General features: G+C 50.0%; 3 protein-coding genes across 17 annotated transcripts in view; all 3 read right to left on the bottom strand.

Moving 5' to 3' along the window:
* Window positions 1–32: 32 nt before the first annotated feature.
* GMPPA (GDP-mannose pyrophosphorylase A) lies at window positions 33–7,049 on the bottom strand. Of its 7 annotated transcripts, none has more exons than XR_011968959.1 (13): window positions 6,899–6,955; window positions 5,855–5,915; window positions 5,604–5,701; window positions 5,054–5,157; window positions 4,606–4,792; window positions 4,242–4,301; window positions 3,650–3,780; window positions 2,377–2,511; window positions 2,163–2,260; window positions 1,940–1,986; window positions 1,647–1,739; window positions 735–880; window positions 33–341 (listed from the first exon to the last, which is right to left on the bottom strand). XR_011968959.1 is itself a non-coding variant. In XM_072617898.1 (13 exons), exons 2-13 carry the CDS (start codon window positions 5,892–5,894, stop codon window positions 241–243), a joined length of 1,263 nt encoding a protein of 420 aa, XP_072473999.1. In that variant the 5' UTR covers window positions 5,895–5,915; window positions 6,899–7,049; the 3' UTR covers window positions 33–240. The 7 variants fall into 7 exon arrangements, 5 of the variants coding, with proteins under 5 accessions (XP_072473999.1, XP_072473995.1, XP_072473996.1 ...); XR_011968958.1 differs by having other exon boundaries at window positions 6,798–6,944; XM_072617898.1 differs by having other exon boundaries at window positions 735–903; window positions 6,899–7,049.
* Window positions 7,050–8,328: 1,279 nt separating this feature from the next.
* Window positions 8,329–11,146, bottom strand: SPEGNB (SPEG neighbor). The gene is made up of 5 exons (XM_072617893.1): window positions 10,715–11,146; window positions 10,480–10,609; window positions 9,468–9,776; window positions 8,702–8,843; window positions 8,329–8,567 (listed from the first exon to the last, which is right to left on the bottom strand). Exons 2-5 carry the CDS (start codon window positions 10,607–10,609, stop codon window positions 8,429–8,431), a joined length of 720 nt encoding a protein of 239 aa, XP_072473994.1. The 5' UTR covers window positions 10,715–11,146; the 3' UTR covers window positions 8,329–8,428.
* A 5,582-nt stretch (window positions 11,147–16,728) lies between these two features.
* Window positions 16,729–19,708, bottom strand: part of SPEG (striated muscle enriched protein kinase) — an 80,838-nt gene continuing 77,858 nt past the window's right edge. For all 9 annotated transcript variants that reach the window (XM_072617880.1, XM_072617882.1, XM_072617881.1 and 6 more), the window contains 3 exons: window positions 18,830–18,905; window positions 18,172–18,321; window positions 16,729–18,036 (listed from right to left, as the gene is read on the bottom strand). In XM_072617880.1, coding sequence (XP_072473981.1) covers window positions 17,844–18,036; window positions 18,172–18,321; window positions 18,830–18,905 — 419 coding nt within the window. In that variant the 3' untranslated portion in view covers window positions 16,729–17,843. The remainder of the gene's footprint in view (window positions 18,037–18,171; window positions 18,322–18,829; window positions 18,906–19,708) is intronic.

Here is a 19,708-nt window from a genome sequence, read left to right as displayed (position 1 = left end):
CACTCCAGTCATAGGCAGGAGACAGTCCTAGCTCCAAGGTTCATCAGGGTTTATTGGGAGGTAGAAAGGGAGGAGTGCCTGACCACCCACATATCTCCCACAACCCCAGAGTACTAGTCAGTTGAAGGTTCAGCTCAACCGACTCCATCCCTTCCTTTCCAGAGGGATGGAGCAGCAAGGCTCACAGAGAGGGGTGAAGTGGGGGGGGGGGGGGCGGCATCCTTCCCCAAGTCCCCCATTTCAGAGGATGATCTGGTTGGTGAAGCTCCGGCTCAGCTCCTTGTGTGGCAATACAATGGAATTCAGGATCAGTACCTCAGCAGGGATTCTAACCCGGCAACCTGCAGGGCGAGTAGAATGGGCACAAGATGTCAGGGAAGGAAGGAAGAAGGCATTAGGGTGAGAGCCAGGGACCACTGGCATCTGGGAGTGACACATACCATCCACTGCCCACAGCTTAGGCAGCGTAGGTGATAAAGGCTTGGTGAATGAAATGCCCTAGTAGGGTAGTACTGCTCAGGGCAGTTTCTGGGGATGCCCCCACTCAGCCACCTGAAATCAGTTCTACACACAGAACAGAATGGGTGGCACACACAATGACAACTTCCTGTCTCATCAAATCAGTACCAGGGATACTGGCATCCACTAGCAGCCCTAGACAGACCCTCCCTGGATACCAACCCCTCCCTCCCCACTCCCTGCCCAACCCTGACACAGGAAGTCATTTCCATTACCCAGGATGGTGATGGCTGGCAGCAACTTCCCATCCCGGAAAAGGCTCTCGCTGTCCATTCTGGCCCGAGGATCATTGGGGTTGGGATCATTGGGAGTACCCTCCACTCGGGCCCATCGTCCTACTGTGCTCCCCCAACCTACAATACTGTGTAGCACACATGTGTGCTCCTGTGGTGAGGAAGATTAGGACAGGGTACAGGAAGCAGAGCAGAGGACACACAGGGCTCAGCCCTCTGACCCCCAGAGAGCTGAGATCCCCAGGCCTTGCTCTGCCCCTGTCCCCCTCCCATTCCCATTCCTCTTTCCTATGTGTGAGGCCAACAACATGGCTCACTGGTGCCGCCTATGGCCATTTCTACCCACTGCCACTACCCAGCTCAGTTTGAAAGAGAAGTCACAACCATGTTCCTTCCTGTCTGGAAACTGCACAAAATCCTTCTTAGTTTTGTTGTTTTTTTAAGAGTTTACTGCTACAAAGTACAAGAAAATATATACAGGAGGGGTTTGAATAAGAGTTAATAGACTAGAATCAGGAAAACTCGATTTTGAATCTTGCCTCAAATACCTACCACCTGTGTGTGAGTGACCCTGGGCAAACCACTTAACACTTAAATCTGTAAAATGGGGACAATAATAAGATCCTATCCACAAGGTTTTTTTAAGGACAAAAGGAGATAATACAAGCGAAGGACTTTGCAAATTTCAAACACTATGTATAGCCATTATTAGCAGTGACCTGGACAGAAATGAGGCTCTCGTCTTGATCATGATCTCTCATGTGCTTATCAAGTAGTACAGAAGGACTGTTCCCTCTCCTCTCTCTACTCTGGGGAAGAGGGGATTTCCACTCAGCCCTCCCACCCCAATTTCCTAGCTCCCTTTTCACAGCCCCAAGTCCTGCATGCCCATACCTGTAGAGTCGCTCCATGGAGGACAATGGACTCTCGGAGCCGAACTCCCTCCCCTATAGTCACGCCTTCCCCAATGGAGACATTAGGACCAAGCTACGGAGAGAACACAATTTAGATTTGGAGATTATCCAGTACAATCTCTTAATTTTACAAATGAAGGAACTAGAGCTTGGCTGAATCACATAGCTAGTTAGTGGCAGAAGCAGGAACTAAAATCACAAGCGGCATCAGAGACAAGGGGTCACTCTACTACTTCCTCTCCCTAGGCTACCTGGAACTATGACCCTACTTACCACTGCAGATGAGGCCACCTTAGCTGTCGGGTGGATGAAAACGTTTCCTATAAGCAAAAGAGAAAACCTGGGGAAAAAATATTCCAAACCAGTCCTGAGAAGGGGAAGGGGAAGGACGGGGGTCTCAGGCGCAGAAAGATATCAGAATTATATTTCGCATTAAAAGGACAGATCAAAAGAGGGGTGGCATCTGCATTGACTCCAGGGAGGAAAGGGGCATTACCTCTGATGCAGGGGCCTCCAGGAGTGAGCTGGGCCAGCCGCTCAGGGTGAGTAAGCTGGTATCGGTTCAGATAGAGACGAGATGCATAAAGAGCAGAACTGTGGTGACAGGGAAGGAAGAGGTCAAAAGCAAACAGGTTCTGACCCTACCCCCTTTCCCTGACCTCTCTCCATACAGAACCCCCAACGTGCACTCCAGTTGCAATCGTTCGTACCCTGCAGACTTAATCTGACTCCAGATACCATCAGTGAGGTGGACGTAGATCTGGCCCTGTCCAGAGAGTGCTGTGAATACATCCTGCTCCAACCGGATGGTCCCTGCTCCAGGCCAACTGCCTGAAGAGCCATCCCTAAGGGGAATCAAGGAGGTGTTGGAATCGGGGACAAGGAAGTTGGTGGTGACATCTGAGGAAAGCCATCACCCTTCTAAGCATGTTCTCTAGCCCTGGTGTGAATTGTCCAGGTACTTGGGCACACAGGACTTGATGGCCTGGAATCATACATCAGACATGTCAAACAGGCCTGTGGCTCACAGGACTCCACAAGTGCATCCAAATCAAATTAAAATCTAACTGGGAAATATTTAACAAAATAAATTTTAAAAACCATGTAACAGATAATGTTCATATGTGGTTTTCTAAGTCACGGAATTGTTTACTCATGGTGTAGTGGTCTCTGTTTCTATCTGAGTTTGACACTGCTGCCCTACAGCACATCCCTGGCGATATGTTAGGGACGAAGCACTCACAACCACGAAAGGGCTTCAGGTACTCATACCACACCACCACCCAAGGGCAATCACAACACCACCCTCCATCCTTCTCTTTCCCCTGCCTCTATCCTGACATGCAGCTGCAACCCTCTGGGAAAGCCTAGAGTGGGAACAGCCAAAGAACCTAGGTCCCCCTTTATCTTAGGCACTCATAGGCCCTAAAGCCCTACTCAGTTTCTATCCCTTCCCTTCTCCCTTGATTCAGAGACAGACACTCACCCCAGATCAAGGCAGCTGGTGAGGCCAGAAAGAGATGAAGAGGGAGATGGCAGAGACAAAAGACACCAGAAATAAACAGAGAAGCAAAAGCAGATGGAATGCCAAGCTGAGGCTGAGTGAGAATGGTAAATGTGAAGGAATGAGGCATGAAATAGGGACTGCATGAGATGAGGAAATGAATGTGAGAGCCCAGTCTGGGGGATTGAGGGAAGTTCTCAGTGGAATGAAGGGTCCTCTAGTCCCTGGGACTTGAGGTCATGGAACAATATGATTCAGGGACACTCCCGGGGCTGGCTGTGGGGAGGGGCAGGGCTCTGAGGCACCAGGTTTGCTGAAGTCCTGTGACCAAGAGGGGGTGAAACCCAAAAGGGACAAGATGAAGAGGGAGCAGGAGCTGAAAGAGGGCAGACAGGATGGGGACAGCAGGAGTCAGGACAGGACCAAGGAGAGAAGAGACTGTCTAGGGGTCTGCATCAAGGACTTGGGATGCATCTCACAGTTGCTGGTCCTGCTGGTTTCGCTGGAAGACATCACGAAGGGGCTTCAGGGCTTCCGGGGAGAAGAGGTAAATGCCACAGTTGATGATGTCACTCACAAACGTGCTTGGTTTCTCCACATAGTGCAAAACCTGAGGATGATGTGAAGAAATGGAAAGGGAAGGAGGGGTTGAAAAAGGCTGATGACTGCTGCTCACAGGATTTATGGGGACATCCTGCTGAAAAGCAGCCAAAAGTCAATGAGGCTCAGAAACCAAGGGCTTCACTTTAGGACAAATGGTGACAAGGGGCTGACTGCCAGGCTCCCCTAAAGGTCCCTGACCTTGGTGATGCTACTGGGGTTCAAGTCTGAGCAGAGCTCCACCTGGAGGAGTCACTGAGATTAGCAGCAAAAACTAGGAAAAGAAATCAAGACCAGAAAATCACTTTCCCAATGACCCAGAGATGGAATCTCTGTTAAGGGAACACCCTACAAGAATGAAGTGCCACCAAAATCCCCTAAGAGTGGGGAAAGAGAAAGGTCTAGAACGCATGTAGCCTAGGAAACAGGAACCAGGCTTCCATGTGCCTCTCCATCTTTGCCTCTCCTTACTTCATGTGTTTCTGGATTCTCCACAATGCAACCATAGTTGAGGGATTGAGTCCGGTTTGCCTGAAAGATAAAGACGCGCAAGCAAGTCAGGAGAAAGGACCCTGACTCCTTCTCTTGCATCCTCTATAGCCAAGGTGCTTCCACAAAGAGCACCCTCCCAAAGGGTGCTACTTATCCATGGCCTTCCCTATACCTCACTGAAGGAAGTGCAGCAAGGGGGCACGAAGGGGATGGGTGACTTCTCAAGTTCTCTTCAATTTCCTACGTTGTCTTAAATAAGGCGAAGGCCCTCCCCTCCACCCTTATCGCTACTGACCCCTGGGACTCCCTTCGAATCATTTCCCAACCCTTCTATCTCTCTCACCGTGGTGCCAAGGAGCAAGAAAGGACGGGGCTGGCGTCTGTGGGCTTCCAGCATAGCACCCAGTGGGAAGTCTGAGCAGACATCAGCATTCAGAACGAAGAAGGCTTCGGGACCCCCTGCCAGGATCTGGTCTCGGAAATGATACAGACCACCCCCTGTACCCAGGGGGGCAAATTCCTGCAGGTACCTGAAGCCCAGGAAACCAGAACCCTCCAATGAGACTGAGTGAGAATCACCTACTCCCTTGGTCCTAAGCCCTGATCCATCTGACTCCTGGGGACATCTCCACTCTGGCCACCCTGTCCTGTTCAGACCCTGGAAATTCAAGGGAATGAACGATTCCCACAGAGCCTCCTTTCTTTAGGATGATAAACTTACAGATGTCTAAGTGGACCCAACCTGGAGGACACTGCGGAAGTATCTCCCACTTCCCCCCACACACACATACCTGATAGGAAGGTTGAACTCCTGCTGGGCAGCCTCCAAGAAACGTGTCAGTGCCTCATCTGGCTGGTAGAAACCAATGAGGAGAATTTCCTGCATCCCCGGAACCTGCGAAAGCACATGGGAGAAATATGGTGGGTTACAAGGAAAGACAGGAGGGAGAGGGTAATGACAGAAAGCTGTGGAAGGAAACAAGCATTGATTAAGTGCCTACTATGTGCCAGGCACTTTACAAATATTCTCACTTGATCCTCCTCACAACCCTGCAATGTAGGTGCTGCTATTATCTGCATTGGACAGTTGAGGAAACTGAAGCTAAGGCGAAGTGACTTGCCCAGGGTCACCCAGCAAGTGTCTTAAATCACATTTGAACTAGGGTCTACCTGAGTGTAGACACAAGCACCAGGTGAGCCAGTCACGGACTCTTAGAAAAAGGGAAGGGAAGGGTCCACTCAAGTATACAGGGAGCTCCTGGAAAGAGTATGTATTCCTTGGGGGAGGGCGGGGGGGGGGGGGGGGGGGGGGGCGTGTCTGTACTGCTTTGAGGGAGTTACCTGGGCACAGGCCTCTATGTGATGCTGGATCATGGGGACACCCGCCACAGGAAAAAGTGGTTTGGGCACTTCAAAAGACAAAGGCCGGAATCGGGTCCCTGTGATTGGGGTAAAGGGAAAGGCCTTAATCTTCAGGGCACAAGGACATCCAGCCACCCTCCAGGGTACAAAGATGGCAGAGGTGGGGGGGTGGGGGGGAGGACAGGGGACAGGAAGGAGGGCATGTCTAAGGAGCAAGGGAGGGGCCTCACCCTTCTGGGGACCTCCGATCAGGATCACGGCTTTGAGCATGGCCAAGGTGGCCTCCTACCCCTAAAGAGCCCAGACATGTCCAGGTCACACTCCAGAGGTCCCTGAGATCTCGACCCAGTTGGAGCCCTCAGGGAATCACTGCACCAACCCCACCTCCTCCCAGCTCCGACCCCTCGGGGGATCACAGCACCGACCCCCCCCCACCCCCTGACCCCTCGGGGGATCACAGCACCGACCCCACCCCCCCCCACCCCCTCAGCCCTGACCCCTCGGGGGATCACAGCACCGACCCCACCCCACCCACCCCCTCAGCCCTGACCCCTCGGGGGATCACAGCACCGACCCCCACCCCACCCACCCCCTCAGCCCTGACCCCTCCGGGGATCACAGCACCGACCCCCCACCCCCTGACCCCTCGGGGGATCACAGCACCGACCCCCCCCCCCCCCCCCGAGCCCTCGGAGGATCACAGCACTGACCCCCCCCCCACCCCCGAGCCCTCTGGGGATCACAGCACCGACCCCCCCCACCCCCTGACCCCTCGGGGGATCACAGCACTGACCCCACCCCCACCCCCGAGCCCTCTGGGGATCACAGCCCCGACCCCCCCAGCCCCAAGCCCCCGCCCAGGCTGGCCTCCAAGTTCCCAGGCCCCTCCTCAATTCCCGCAGACTCCAGAGTCCTAAATCCGAGACCTTGGACCCTTTCAGAGCGTGAACCCCAATCTGTACAGAGCCTGACCCCAAACCCTGCTGGACCCCATCTCTCCGGAGGCTAAGGGCGACGGAATCCCACCGACTCCTCCAAACACCCCGCCCCAAACGGCACAGACGCGCGGTTCAGATTCGGGGAGCACCCCTCCTCTCCACAGACCCGGAACTCTGACCCAAAAGAACCCCGACGGGAACCCCCGCCCCAGGCTGCTCTCGCTCAGGTCCGCACCAGCTGGGAAGGGGGAGGGGGCGAGCGCGGAGGGGGCGTGTACGCGCACGCGCACGCGGGCGAGGAAGCGGCCCGACGCCGAAGTCCATACGGCCCCTCACATCGATTCCTCGCGCAGGGATCCCTCGACGGTTCCCAAATTCTTCCGCACACGTGTCTTCTCGGGCTTCGCGATAATTTCTATGGGGGCATGCCGGGAGTTGTAGTTTTGAAGACTTCCCTTCCCTCCCCGTAGGGAGTTAGAGCGAGGAGGCCGTGGAGGGGGCAGGACCTCTACAGCTAAGGGGCGGGGATAAGGTGAGGGGGCGGGGCTGAAAACGCGAAAAGAAAGTGTAGATTTGAAGCAGTCACATACCTCCTAGAGAATCTAGTCGTAGATTAACCTCTTAAATAAAAGTACAAAAATGAGCCCAGAGAGGGAATGTAGCCTTCCCAAGATCACAAAGCTAATCAGGTCCCCTGACACGCATTCCAGAGCTCTTTCGGTCACCCCACGATGCCTCCTTCCCAGGATGCGAGGTGCAGCGGGGAAGCGGACTCACAGAACAGGTTCCACGCGAGCAGATCAAGGCTAGAGAAGGCCCACCCAAATCAGTGGGGTGGGAGAAACGAAGGGTGTCCTGGCACAGCTAAAGATGGTAATGGAACTGGAAGAGGAGAAGAGGGAGGAGAGGGACTAAGAGAGAAAGAGAGGAGGGGGGAGAAGAAAAAGCGCAGGAGGAGTGGGGAAGAAGAGGAGGAAGGGGAGAGGGAGGAGAAAAAGAAGGGGAAGGAGGAGGGAGAGGGAGAGGAAGAAGAGGTTAGGTCAGGGTCACATGGACCTGAGGCTTTCGTTTGGTGATGGAGAGTAACAGAACTGGAAGGAGCCATAGACTGAATTCTGTCCCAAAGTGTCATAAGATCATAGATTTAGAATTAGAAATCAATTACTACCACCCCCATTTTGCAGGGAAGGAAACTGAGGCACAAGGAGGTTAGTTACCCCACTTGTCTTCTCTCCTTTTATAGGTAATAGATACCTCTTTATTGAAGACGAAACGTTGATTCAGAGAGATAATAGCTAGTATTTATATACATATATATGTGTACATATGTATATATATATATGGTTTACATATTTTACCTGTTATTTCATTTTTTACATGCCATTTCCTTTGATCCTCCTAACTCTAGGAAGTAGATGCTACAGATGGCGAAACTGAGGTTAGTGTGACTTGCCTAGGATCACACAGCAGTATACAAACTTAACTGCAAGCTCACCACTCTATCCTCTTCACCACTAACTGCTTCACTAAGTGGCTTTCTCGGGTAACACAGCAATGTTAGAGTCGGGATTCCACTTGAAACTTCGGTCCAATGTTCTCTCCATTACACCACGTAGCTGCCTAGATGAGTTCTAAGATCCCACCCAGCTCTGACATTCTGTGACCCTCACTAGTGCGATACACGGAGGCGGAGGAACTGGGTCTAGCTTGGGAAATGGGACTGCCCTTTCCCCCCTACCTACCCATAAGAAGATGACACAGGGAACTTCAGAGCGACCATAATTTTATTATCTGCAGGCCGAGAAAGAAAGGAAGTTGTGACAGCCCTGGCACCGTGGGCACGGATGAAAGGTCCGAAGATTCCCCTCAGGCTACATCCAAGCGGGCGAAACTCTGGTCCATCCCCAGGCTGTTCTCCACGTAGACTTCATACTTGCCGCTGTCCTCAGCTGTGGCCCGGCGGATGGTCAGCGTAGTGGTAGTGTTGCCGATCTCGTAGTACACCCTGAAAGAGAGAGAGTGAGAGGCTACCTGTGCCGGCCCAGCCCCGGCTCACCTCGATCTCCGGAACTCATCCCCCAACTCCTCCCCAAGGCCCCACCCAGAGCTCCATCCTCTGTCCATATCCCTGTCTCTCGCCTGTCATCCTCTTCAATGTCCAGCCCGTCCTTGGTCCATCCTACATCAGGAGGTGGCTCGCCTAGGATTTCTGCGGACAGCGTCACCGTGGTTCCTTTACGTGCCTTCGTATTGTCTGGTCCCTTCTTGATCTTGGCTGGGACTATTGGGTGTGTAGAAAGAAAACCCACAAGGGGGCAAAAGGATGGATGAGGAAGAGTTCTTCCTTCCCCTCTCCTAGGACTTGCCAATCACGGGATTGGGAGCTAAAAGGGACCTTGGAGGTAGTCCAATCTCATTTTACGTGTATGTTGTAACACTGGACATGGAGGGAAAAGATGTATGTTCAAATCCCAGTCTAGTCACTTGATAACCGTGGGACCCTGGGCAAGTCACTCAATCTCTGAGCCTCAACGGTTCTCATCTGTAAAGATGAGTATGCTAATACTTGCACCACGTAATTCACTGGGTTGTGAGGAAAGCACTTTTTAAAAATCTTAAAGAGCTAGAAAACATATGTGGTATTTATCTACAGATGACAATGTGGAGCGGAGAGTTAGCGCACATCCTCAGTTTCTGTGGGGAACGTGAAATCAGGAAACCTCTTCTGACCTTGGGCCACCTGTTTTAATGACCTTTGTAATACTACCTGCCCCACCCACCTCTCAGGCTGGTAGTGAGGATCGAAGTGGCTTGCGGGGGAAATGGGTGTGTAAAGGGAAAGTCCGAAATGCTAAACAGACTCCAGGTGTAAGTGGATGTGACTTAGGGACCTAGAAGGTCGTACCTTCCACGAGTATCCGCGCAGAGTCCAAGCATTCGCCGAAGGGATTAGACACGTTGATACTGTACTGGCCCAGGTCAGCTACTTCTCCGTCGCGCACCACCAGCGCCACCACGTCGGGGTCCTCGAAGACATAGCCGTACTTGTGACCATCACGGAGTTCCTTGCCGTCTTTGCTCCAGCGGACAAAAGGATCAGGAAAAGCCGAGATCCGACAGGAGAGTTTCGCTGCGCTTCCCTCAATCAGGACGACATCCTGTAGCGGCTGCAGCACGCGTGGTGGCCCCTTCTCCTTCAACTCTTTTCCGTGACCTGTTCAGGTCAGTTCCAGACTTTATCCCGTCCCTTTCCGCGCAACTCCAGACCAATCTTCCCCACCCCCACCTCCAAAAAAAACCCGACGGATCACTAGGGTTCCCTTTCCAGTCTTTCCTCAATCTATTGATCCCCGTATCCTAATTCACGACCTTCTCTTCATTTGACCTCTGGGTCATAGCCCACGTTCTCAGTAGGACGCCTCCTGATCCAGGTGAAACATACTCTCCTGAAAACCCCGCACCTCTCTCCTCTCTCCTCTCTCTCCCTCGTCTCCTCTCTGTCTCTTTCTCTGTCTTTCTCTCTGTCTCTGTCTCTCTCTGTCTCTGTCTCTGTCTGTCCGTCTGTCTGTCTGTCTGTCTCTCTCTGTCTCTGTCTCTCTGTCTCTGTCTCTCTCTGTCTCTCTGTCTCTCTCTGTCTCTGTCTCTCTCTGTCTCTCTGTCTCTCTGTCTCTGTCTCTCTGTCTCTGTCTCTGTCTCTCTGTCTCTCTCTCTCTCTGTCTCTCTCTCTCTCTCTCTCTCTCTCTCTCTCTCTCTCTCTCTCTCTCTCTCTCTCTCTCTCTCTCTCTCTCTCTCTCTCTCTCTCTCTCTCTCTCTCTCTCTCTCTCTCTCTCTCTCTCTTTTCTCTCTCTCTCAGATATGTCCTACTGATCCTTGGAACGTCCTAGGTATACTCAGGACCGATACCAAGATACTCTCACCCCCTCTCCTGTGGCCCCTGTAAGAGGCTTGGATGCGGATGGCAGCGCTCTGCACCTGGGGGTCATTGATGTCCAGGGTGCTGCCAGGATGTGGGGCCGCCGGCTTCTTGGCCGGAGCTGCTTTGGACATCTGGGGAAGCAAATGGTGGCCTCGGATTTCAAGGTCTAGAGAGAAATCCTTCCCAAATAACCAGCCGTTCCCTCCCAAAGAAGACACTAGGGGGTCCGAACTCACCACGGAGCTGAGGCAGAGGGACCAATGAGAAGGGCTTGGGTCGAAGGGCTAGGTTAGCGTTCCGCGCGGAGTCCCCAGGACAGCACAGGACCGGACGGGGAGGGCAGGTGGCCCCGCGCCCCTGGCTTTATATACAGCTCCCCTTCTCGCCTTGTTTGGCGTGGTAGCCCCTGGTCCCCCCGGGACCCCAGTGTTTGCCTACCCAGCCCGAGCTGGATCCTTATTTAGCCTGAGGGCGCCAAGGATGCTGGCTCAGCCGTAGCTGCTAACCCGTGGGGGAAACCCGAGTGCCACTGGGACCCTCATAGCGTCAGCGACCCGACAGCTGTACGGTGAGACGCTGCGCTGCTCCCTGTGCCCCCACCCCTAACAGCGGAACACTTGGGGAGGATAGAAGTAGAAAGTGCAATTCTCTGAGTAAAGTTCGAGTATACCCCCACGCAACCAATCACAAGAGACTAACGGGGCCCACTGTGACCAATCAGGCAGAGTCCTCGGTGCTCAGACCTGAGCCCGTCAGAACTTTCTGCCTAGGAACTTCTAGTTCCGTTCTCCCCCACCCCCAATACCAACCAATGGGCTGATGGGAGGGCACAGGGAATGGTCTGGGAGGTCGGACCCCCATCCTCCTCCTAACGCACACTCTTTTCTGAACTGTTTGTAGAGTATTCGGTTAAGACTGGATCAGATGGTTTCTTGAGGATAGGTGTAGCCTCTACCGGATCCCTCATTCTTGCCTCTCTCCCTATTCCCACCTCTTTTAGAGAAGCAATGTGCTATAGCGGACATATCACTGGATTTTGGAACCAGAGAACTTGGGTTGTTTCATCATCTGTAAAATGAAGAAAGACTAGATAACGTGATGGGTACCTTCCATCTCTATATTTGTTATTCTAGGAACCTATGATATTTCTTCAACTGATGACCTGTGTGACCTCCAGCAACTTACTTGCTAGGTGTGTAGTGGATAGTGCTGGGCCTGGAACTGGGAAGACCCAGATTTGAAAACACTGACCCAGTTGTGTGACCCTGGGCAAATCTCTGCTCCAGTTTCCTCAACTGTAAAAGCACCCACCTCACAGGGTTGTTGTGAGGATCAAAAAGCATAGCATAGTACTTGATGTGCGATATTTATTGATTTATTTCCCTTTTATTTCTTTGAGCCATAGATTTCTACTAATTTTGGCCTTGTAATATTGGATCTAACATTTTTTGGCTGTGTGACCTTGAGCAGATCATTTAACCTACATGAGCAGCGTATCTCATCTGGAAAATGGGTGATTGTGAAGAAAATCCTTATAAATGTAAGTTATAATTAGACATAACCTCGGTCTTTGGTCTTGGTCTGACTCAGTGATGAGGTGAGTCAGTATGTCTGGGAAAACAAAACAAAAACCACCTGAGGGACTGTCTGAGTATGAGTTGGAGAGGCAGAATGTTATAGCAGAAGGAACATCGGATTTGGGATCAAAGAACCCAGGTTCAAATCCTGTGTGAATCTGGGAAAGTGATTTCCTAATCTCTAAAATGAGAGGGTTATATGTCAAATTACTTTGGAAATGGGGAGAAGAGAGAGAGAGAGAGAGAGAGAGAGAGAGAGAGAGAGAGAGAGAAAGAGAGAGAGAGATGGAACTCAAAATTTTTAAAAAGGAATGTTAAAGATTGTTTTTACATACAATTGGGGAAAAATAAAATATAATTTTAAGAAAGAAGGAAAATCCACATCCAGAGAAAGAACTATAGTGTCTGAATGCAGAACGAAGCAGACTATTTTCTTCTTTTCGTTTTGTTTTGTTTTTCTTTCTCGTGGTGTATATGACATGACCAATGTGAATATATGTTTAACAGGAATGTATATGTAGTGCCTGTATCAGATTGCAGGCCCTCTTGAGGAGGGGGTGGGAGAGGGAGGGGAAGAAAATTTAAAACTTATAGAAGTGAATGTTGAAAAGTGAAAATAAATAAATTAACTTAAAGAAAATGAGATAGACAAATGACTATCTATGCTCTCTTCCAGCCCTAAATCCCTGTGACCTAGGGTTGGAAGGGACCCCAGAAACCATCTAGTCCAATCCCCTCATTTTATATGCAGAGAAACTGAGGCCCAGGGAAAAGAGGTGATTTGTCCAAGGTCATGTAAGTAGGAATCATTAGAACTGAGATTTGAACCCAGGTCCTTGAACTCTGTGAAGTGGAGGAGTCTTTCCTCTTTATTCTCCTAGAGGAAAATAAAATCCCTTCCTCCATCTAAAATCCTAATAGTTTATAATTCTCTTCGCCAGAGTCCAAAAAAAGTCTTGTTTGAGCTGGGGCAGAAAGCCTGAAAGTTCTTGTGGGGGAGCAGATGAATTCAAATGGCAGGAAAGAAAATTGCCAATTAATGCCTCTCCCAAGTCACCAGTCTCTTAATGGTCATAGAGTCCATTTCCCTTTGAGGGGATGGTTTTGGTTTTGGGTTTCTCCTTCACTCAAAGAAGAATCATCAAGGCTGAGGGAGAAACTTAGGTAGGAGAGGAGGGTGTTACTGCATGAGGCTATCAGTCTGTAGGATTACTCAGCCCAACCCCAAACTCTAGGGCTCTTCCAAGTTGGACCAGTTAGCATTATAGTCCAGCTCTGGATGACCAAGCTAGGAGCCAGGAAGCTCTTGATAAGTTAGAGAATGAGATGAAATCAAGAGAAGTAAATGTCGAGTTCCTGAGCTCATTAAAAATCAAAAACAAAATGAACGTGCATTAAAATGCATATATAATATATAAATTATATATTATTATTTAATAATATCACATATTACATAATAAAGTTATATGCGATATATTTATATATTACAACCTTATGTTCTATATAATGTGTATGTGTATATGTATATATATATACTGCAAGCTCAGTATAAGCCAGTGATGGGATGTGTCAGTCAAAAAATAACGCCTTCTAGATTGCATTGAGAAAAATAGTATACAGAATAGGGCAGGCCGTATCTCTGGTCAGACTGTCTCTGGAGTGCCGTTCAATCATTGCTGCTACACTTTAGACAATCTAAGGCACATCCAGAAGGCAACCAGGAAGGTGAAAGTTCTGGAGAAAATGCTTTATCCATATTATTGGAAGGAACTGAGGATGTTTCAATTGGAGAAGAGATATCTTAAAGGGGTCATGCTGGATCTCTTTAGGATTTTGAAGGTACTATGTAAAACAGGAACAAGAAGACAAGTAGGCGTGGAAATGGCAGAGAATTGAAGCATTTCCAAACAATTAAAGCAATCCAAAAATGGAATGGACTGGTGGAGGAGATAACAGGTTTCCCCTCACCAGAAGCCTTTAGGTCGTGGCTGGCTAAGGATGCTTTAGAGGATATTCCTGGTCAGGTGAAGGGCTTCCATAAGCCTCTGCAATGTACTGCACTTCCTCATCTGTAAAATGGCTTCTGGGATCCCTTCCCATGGACAGAATCAAGACACCGTTCCAAGTAGCAGCTCAGAATAGCCAGGTCTGAAGTGTAGAAAGAGATGGTGGCACAGAATTGATTCCTCCAGGTATCTTGCAGCTATTCAGGATGCATATAAACCTTTGGCTCAGCCTTGCTGGGTTTCACGGGATCTGGCGGTTCTAACATGATGATTCAGTTATTTCGAAACGAAAGAAAAAAAACTGGAGCATGCTGACTTGTGGTTAAAGGTAGAATTACCTTGTTTCCCACAGGCCCAGGTAAAATGGTCCTTGATTGGGTCCTATCACTACAGATAGACCCTTCAGCTTTGGTGTACATTCCCAGCAGATTAAATTTTTTCTTTTTCTTTCTTTCTTTCTTTTTTTGACTAGATAAAAGAGGTCATTCTTTGCCTCATTTCTTACCTAGCCTTAATCACTGAATGGGCTTTGTCTCAGTCACACTGAGACCTGGGAAAGACCTTCACTTTAAAAGGCCATGGTCTTCCACTGCATCTTGGGCCATCTCCAGTCATCCTGTTCTATATCTGGTTACTGGAGCCACATGGCTCTAGAGGAGAAAGTGAGGCTGGTGACTTTGCACAGCCCTCCCTCACTCAAATCCAAGTCACTTGCAAGACATGTCATCATCTTCCTGTTGTCATGGTCCTCTTTGAGAACAGCAACATTCCCAGTAACAGAGTGCAGCTGCTGCTGGTGGGGTGCCTGCTTGTAGGTATTCTTATGTACCAATCATGTGTATCTACCTTGTTCTATCTTCTTTGGTGTCTTCTCTCAGTCCCTAATACAGAGCTCCACATAGGAATGATGTTTGAGAAATCAGTTGGGAAACAAGATGGCATGATCAAAAGAGCACTGGTCTGGATTTGAGTCTTGGCTTAGATTGTTACTAGCTGTGTGATCCATGGCAAATGACAACCTTTCTAAGATCTAGTTTTTTAGTCCCTTAGCCTTGATGAACCTTTCCCTAATCCGGAAAGCCTTATGCTGTCCTCAGGGCTCCCATTATCCATGGAATGTGAGGTAATGCTATACGTTTGGCTACCGCTGCTGAAATCTTTCTCTCCTTGGCCTTTCTACACTGCCCCAAGTGCCTCCATAAGCCCTTGGGATATCCTAGGTCTTCTCATCTGTAATATGGGCATTTATTTGAATCCCCCACCTCACAGAGTGATTTTAAGGAATTTGCTTTGTAAACTATAAAGAATTATGCGAATGCAAAGTCAATTTTGGTTTACAGTGACAAATAGGACTAAGATCTGAGCCTGGCTGTGCTGAACAGATGAGGGAGGAAAAAAGAAAGGAAGGCCAAAAGGAAGGGAGGAAGGAAGTAAGGAAGAAGGAAGAGAGGGAGGAAGGAAAAAGGGAGAGAGGGAGAGAAGGAGGGAGGGAAGGAGGGAGTGAAGGAGGGAAGAAGGAAAGAAGGAAAAAAGGGAGAGAGGGAGAGGAGGAAGGAAGGAAGGAGGAAGGATTTATTAAGTGCTTACTGTATGCCAGGCACTATTACCTCATCTATTCTCAGGGTTGAGAATAGAATTTGGCAAGAAACTGAAGACCCAGAGGAAGTAAGGCATCTATCCAGCAGAGCTTTGGGGAGGTCAGGTTAAGCTGAGCAAAATAGCTCCAGTAGCCATTCCCCTAGTTTCCTGCCTACTATAAAGTTCTATTTGGCTACCATTGCAATGTGGCTTCTTAGAGATTAGGGGGCAGCTCACTTCCTGGGGTCTCACTTGGTGACCTAACCCAGGCACCTAACCCAGGGCCAGGATTATTTATGAGGACCAAACCAGTCTAGAGACAAGTAAAGGACAGGAGAAGATTAGCTAGACATGGGGGGACTGGAGAAAGAAAGGCAGAAATCCCAATCAAGGAAGGAAAACGGTGATGGAGGAAAGGAAGCATGAAGAGTCATCGTCAGGGTCTGGATGTATAATAGGGCAGTCATTTGGAGAGGACTTTCCAGATGGAGTTGGGGAATAGGGGGAGAGAATATAGTGGCCTACTATGTGCCAGGCACCATGCTAAGCACTTCCTATCTCATTTGATCCTCACAACAACACTCTGAGGTAGGTGCTATTTTTATCCTCATTTAACAGCTGAGGAAACTGAGGCACAGGGTAAGTGACCAGCTAGTTAGTGTCTGAGGTCAAATTTGAACTCAGGTCTTTTTGGCTTCAGGCTCAGTGCTCTGTGCATTATAGCAGCTCCTAGCTGGTGGTCTAGCTTATACTTTTGTGTCATGGAATCATTTGGCAGTTTGGAAAAGCCTATAGATCCCCCTCTCCAAATAGTGTTTAGTTGTGTAAAATATATAGGATTACAAAGGAAACAAAAGGTTAGTGAAAATAGATGGTCATTTTTGCTCATCCAAATTCATGGAACTCCTGACATCTATCTCCATGGATCCGTCCATGGACCCCAGGTAAAGAACCCAGCTCTATAGGAAGTAGAAGTGAGCCCTACTCCCCCTCCCCACTCACTCCCCCTCCCAGCCACCACCATCCCCCACCTCCAGCCCACCCCCCACCAGCCACCCCAGGAAAGTCCCCAGACAGAACACAAAGGTCTCCCTGGTGCTTGTTGTTTTTATTGGCCCTGGGACAGACAGACAGATAGATGGAGGCTGGAGAGATAGGCAGGGCACAGGACAACACTGGAGATAGGGGTTGGGTGAAGGATGGAGAGAGGAAGGAAAAACTTCACAAAAGTCAATAAATAAATAAATATGAGGGCAGTGAGGGCCAAGGCTTTGAGGATTGGGGAGAGGGAGAAGGAAAGTGGTGGGACCATTTCAGGTCCAGGGCAAGAAGCCTTGGGCCATAAGCTGAGAGGACAGGGGCATGACCCCCTCCCCGCACTGGGCAGAGAAAGGAGGGGAGAGGAAATATGACCTCTCTTGCCTCTTCTCTCACTGATTCCCAACCTCCAGGCAATCCTGTTCTTGAACCCCCTTGTCTTAGGATATACAGTCTTGATGGGTCTGTAGTCCAGTTCCCCCATCCCACCCCCACAGACGGAACACCTCCTCCCCAGTTTCCTAGGCTTCATCGCTCACCCACCTAACTGGCCTCCTGATGTCCTATTTCTGTCTCTCTTGCTGCTTCCCTTTCTGGTTTATCAATCTCTTCACTGATGGCCCCCACCCCATTGGCCTCATGATGCTGTCTCGTTTCCTATTCCTGCACTTTCTTGTCTTCAGTAATGGTGCTTACACCCACTCTGCTCATCATTCCCCTCGATCTCTCCCCCAAGGGCTCCCTGTCCAACAACTAGACTCCCTCCAGGCCTTCCCCTTTATCATTTCTCTTTATCTCTACCCCCTTCTGCCCTCTGCCCCAGTCTTCTGACTCTTTATTCCCTCTCTCCTTGTTCCTCATCTCCCCCAGCCCTCAGTCCTTGTTGTTGTACCCCAGGCGGGGCTTATTCTGTCCCTGGGGCTCCCGGTGCCCATGGGTCCATGAGGTAATGCCACCTGGTTGGCTATTGCTGGTGGTATCCGGTCCCCTTTGGCCTCTCTGCCTTCCCTCACCCTATCCTAGTGCTGCCATAAGCCCCCGGAATGTCCCGTGTACAAGGGCAGGAGAGTCCAGGAGCTGGATCGCAGGGATCCCAGAGTGCAGGGTCCAGGAGGCTGGAGGGGAGGTCTGAGGTCCAGGAGGCCAGGGATCTGGGGTCCAGAAGGCTAAGGGCTGCCAGGGTAGGAGCGTAGCAGCACCTTATGGCGGGTGGCAGCCTCTGCCCGTCGGCGTTTCTGTTCCCCCAGGAACTCCTTCAGCCTATTGGTGGTAAAAGTCAAGGTCTGACGCCGAAGCTTCATCAGGTAGGCGTCCTGAAGCCAGGGGTGTGCCAAGCAGTCCTGAAGTGAAGGCCGGCTCCTAAAAAACAAGGATGGATGGGCAATCAGGATGATTTGGGAGAGAGTTAGCAAAAGCTAGAGGAATTCATTCAAGGCAGGAGTCCGGGAACTAGAAAAGGCAGGGGATGAGGAAGGGGGTGGCCTGACCACTCACCAGGGGTGGACAGAAAGGACCTTGCGCAAAAAGAGGGCAGCACTCTGGGAGGTATTGGGGTACAGCAGGAAGGCATCAAAGCGGCCCCCAACAATCCGGGCCTCTGTCTCCCGGGCATCTGGCTCATAAAATGGGGAGCGTCCACTGAGCCTGGGGAAAGACACCAAAAAGGTCAGTACTGGGGGCAGGAGAGAAAATGGAGCTGAAAGAGCAATTCCCAAGCATGTTGTACATGGTTATGAACACCACCACCACCCTGGCCCTGAGGCAAGGTATTGGAAGGACTCTGGGGAGGGAGCTGCCAAGAGATAACAAAATGGGAATGATATCCCAGAGGATGTACAGAGAGAGGAAAAGATCAGAGACTTGTTGTTCAAAAGGACCTTAGAGTCCATCAAATCTTATCCTCCCGTTTCCAGATGAGGAAACTGGGACTCAGCATTGTTGATTTGCCCAAGAGTCACGCAAGCAAGATGGTGTCTGAAGTGGGATTCAAACCCAGAGCTTTCCAATTCCAAGCCTAGCACTCTATCTACTGTGCCATCCTCCCTCTCGTGGGTTTTGAAGTGAGATCTGATTCTCCCTAGGTGGAGGGAGGTAGTCCCAGGGTCAGAGTTTAGGGAGTAGGAATGGGTTCCTCAGCACAGGGATCACTCACATGATATAGGTGAGAACACCAACACCCCAGATGTCTGTGGCAGAGCCAATGGGTTCACCTTTCACCATCTCAGGAGCTGGCAAGAGACAGAGACAGAGCTGAACCAGCTCCCTGCGTATGGTGTCTTTGCTGGGCAAGGGGGTTCCCCAATGCATCCAAGGAGTAGCTGTTGAGAAGCCAAAGCCTCCATCCACCATGTCACTCAAAACAATTACAATTGTAAGTAGCCTCCACCACTTGGTGAACAAAGTCCAAACTTGTAGGCTGACATTCAAGACCCTTTTCAACCAAATTCCAACCTACTTTTCCTTCTTCTTTCTTTTCAGTGCTAAATATCTAGACAGATACCTACCCTAGATACCTCTCCTTCACTTTCCACTCACTCTTTAACTCCTGGTAATTTAACTTCCTTTCTGTTTCCCCCACTGACATTTCTCCCTTCGAGGTCATCAATGACCGTCTTACTGCCAAATTCAGTGGCTTCTTCCCATCCTCACTCCCCCTCAAATCTCTGAAGCATGGGACACCCTTAACACCCTTCTGGGTACTTTCCCCTCCTTTTGCTTTCTTGCCATTGTACTTAGCGCTGCCTGACTGACCATTCCTTCACTCTATGATTTGCCATCTTTTCTTTCTCTTCCTTCTCTTCCTCTCCAATCCTCTTTCCAGTCCTATCTCCCAATAATTCTCCTTCCTATGCTTGGCACACAGTAAGCACTTAATAAGTACTTGTTTCCTTCCTTCCTATACCCTATATTTGAGGGAAACTGGCCAGTTCTTTCAACACATCTCTCACTTTCTAGAGAGTGCTTTTACTTGAACTTCTGCCAACACAGAGTATGTTACTTCTCCATCTTCCATTTTTCAAGTCTTGAGAAA

Source organism: Notamacropus eugenii, chromosome 6 (assembly GCF_028372415.1).
Source record: "Notamacropus eugenii isolate mMacEug1 chromosome 6, mMacEug1.pri_v2, whole genome shotgun sequence".
Taxonomy (NCBI): domain Eukaryota; kingdom Metazoa; phylum Chordata; class Mammalia; order Diprotodontia; family Macropodidae; genus Notamacropus; species Notamacropus eugenii.
Note: the sequence above shows the minus strand (reverse complement) of the source record. Positions and strands in the feature narration are given on the sequence as shown.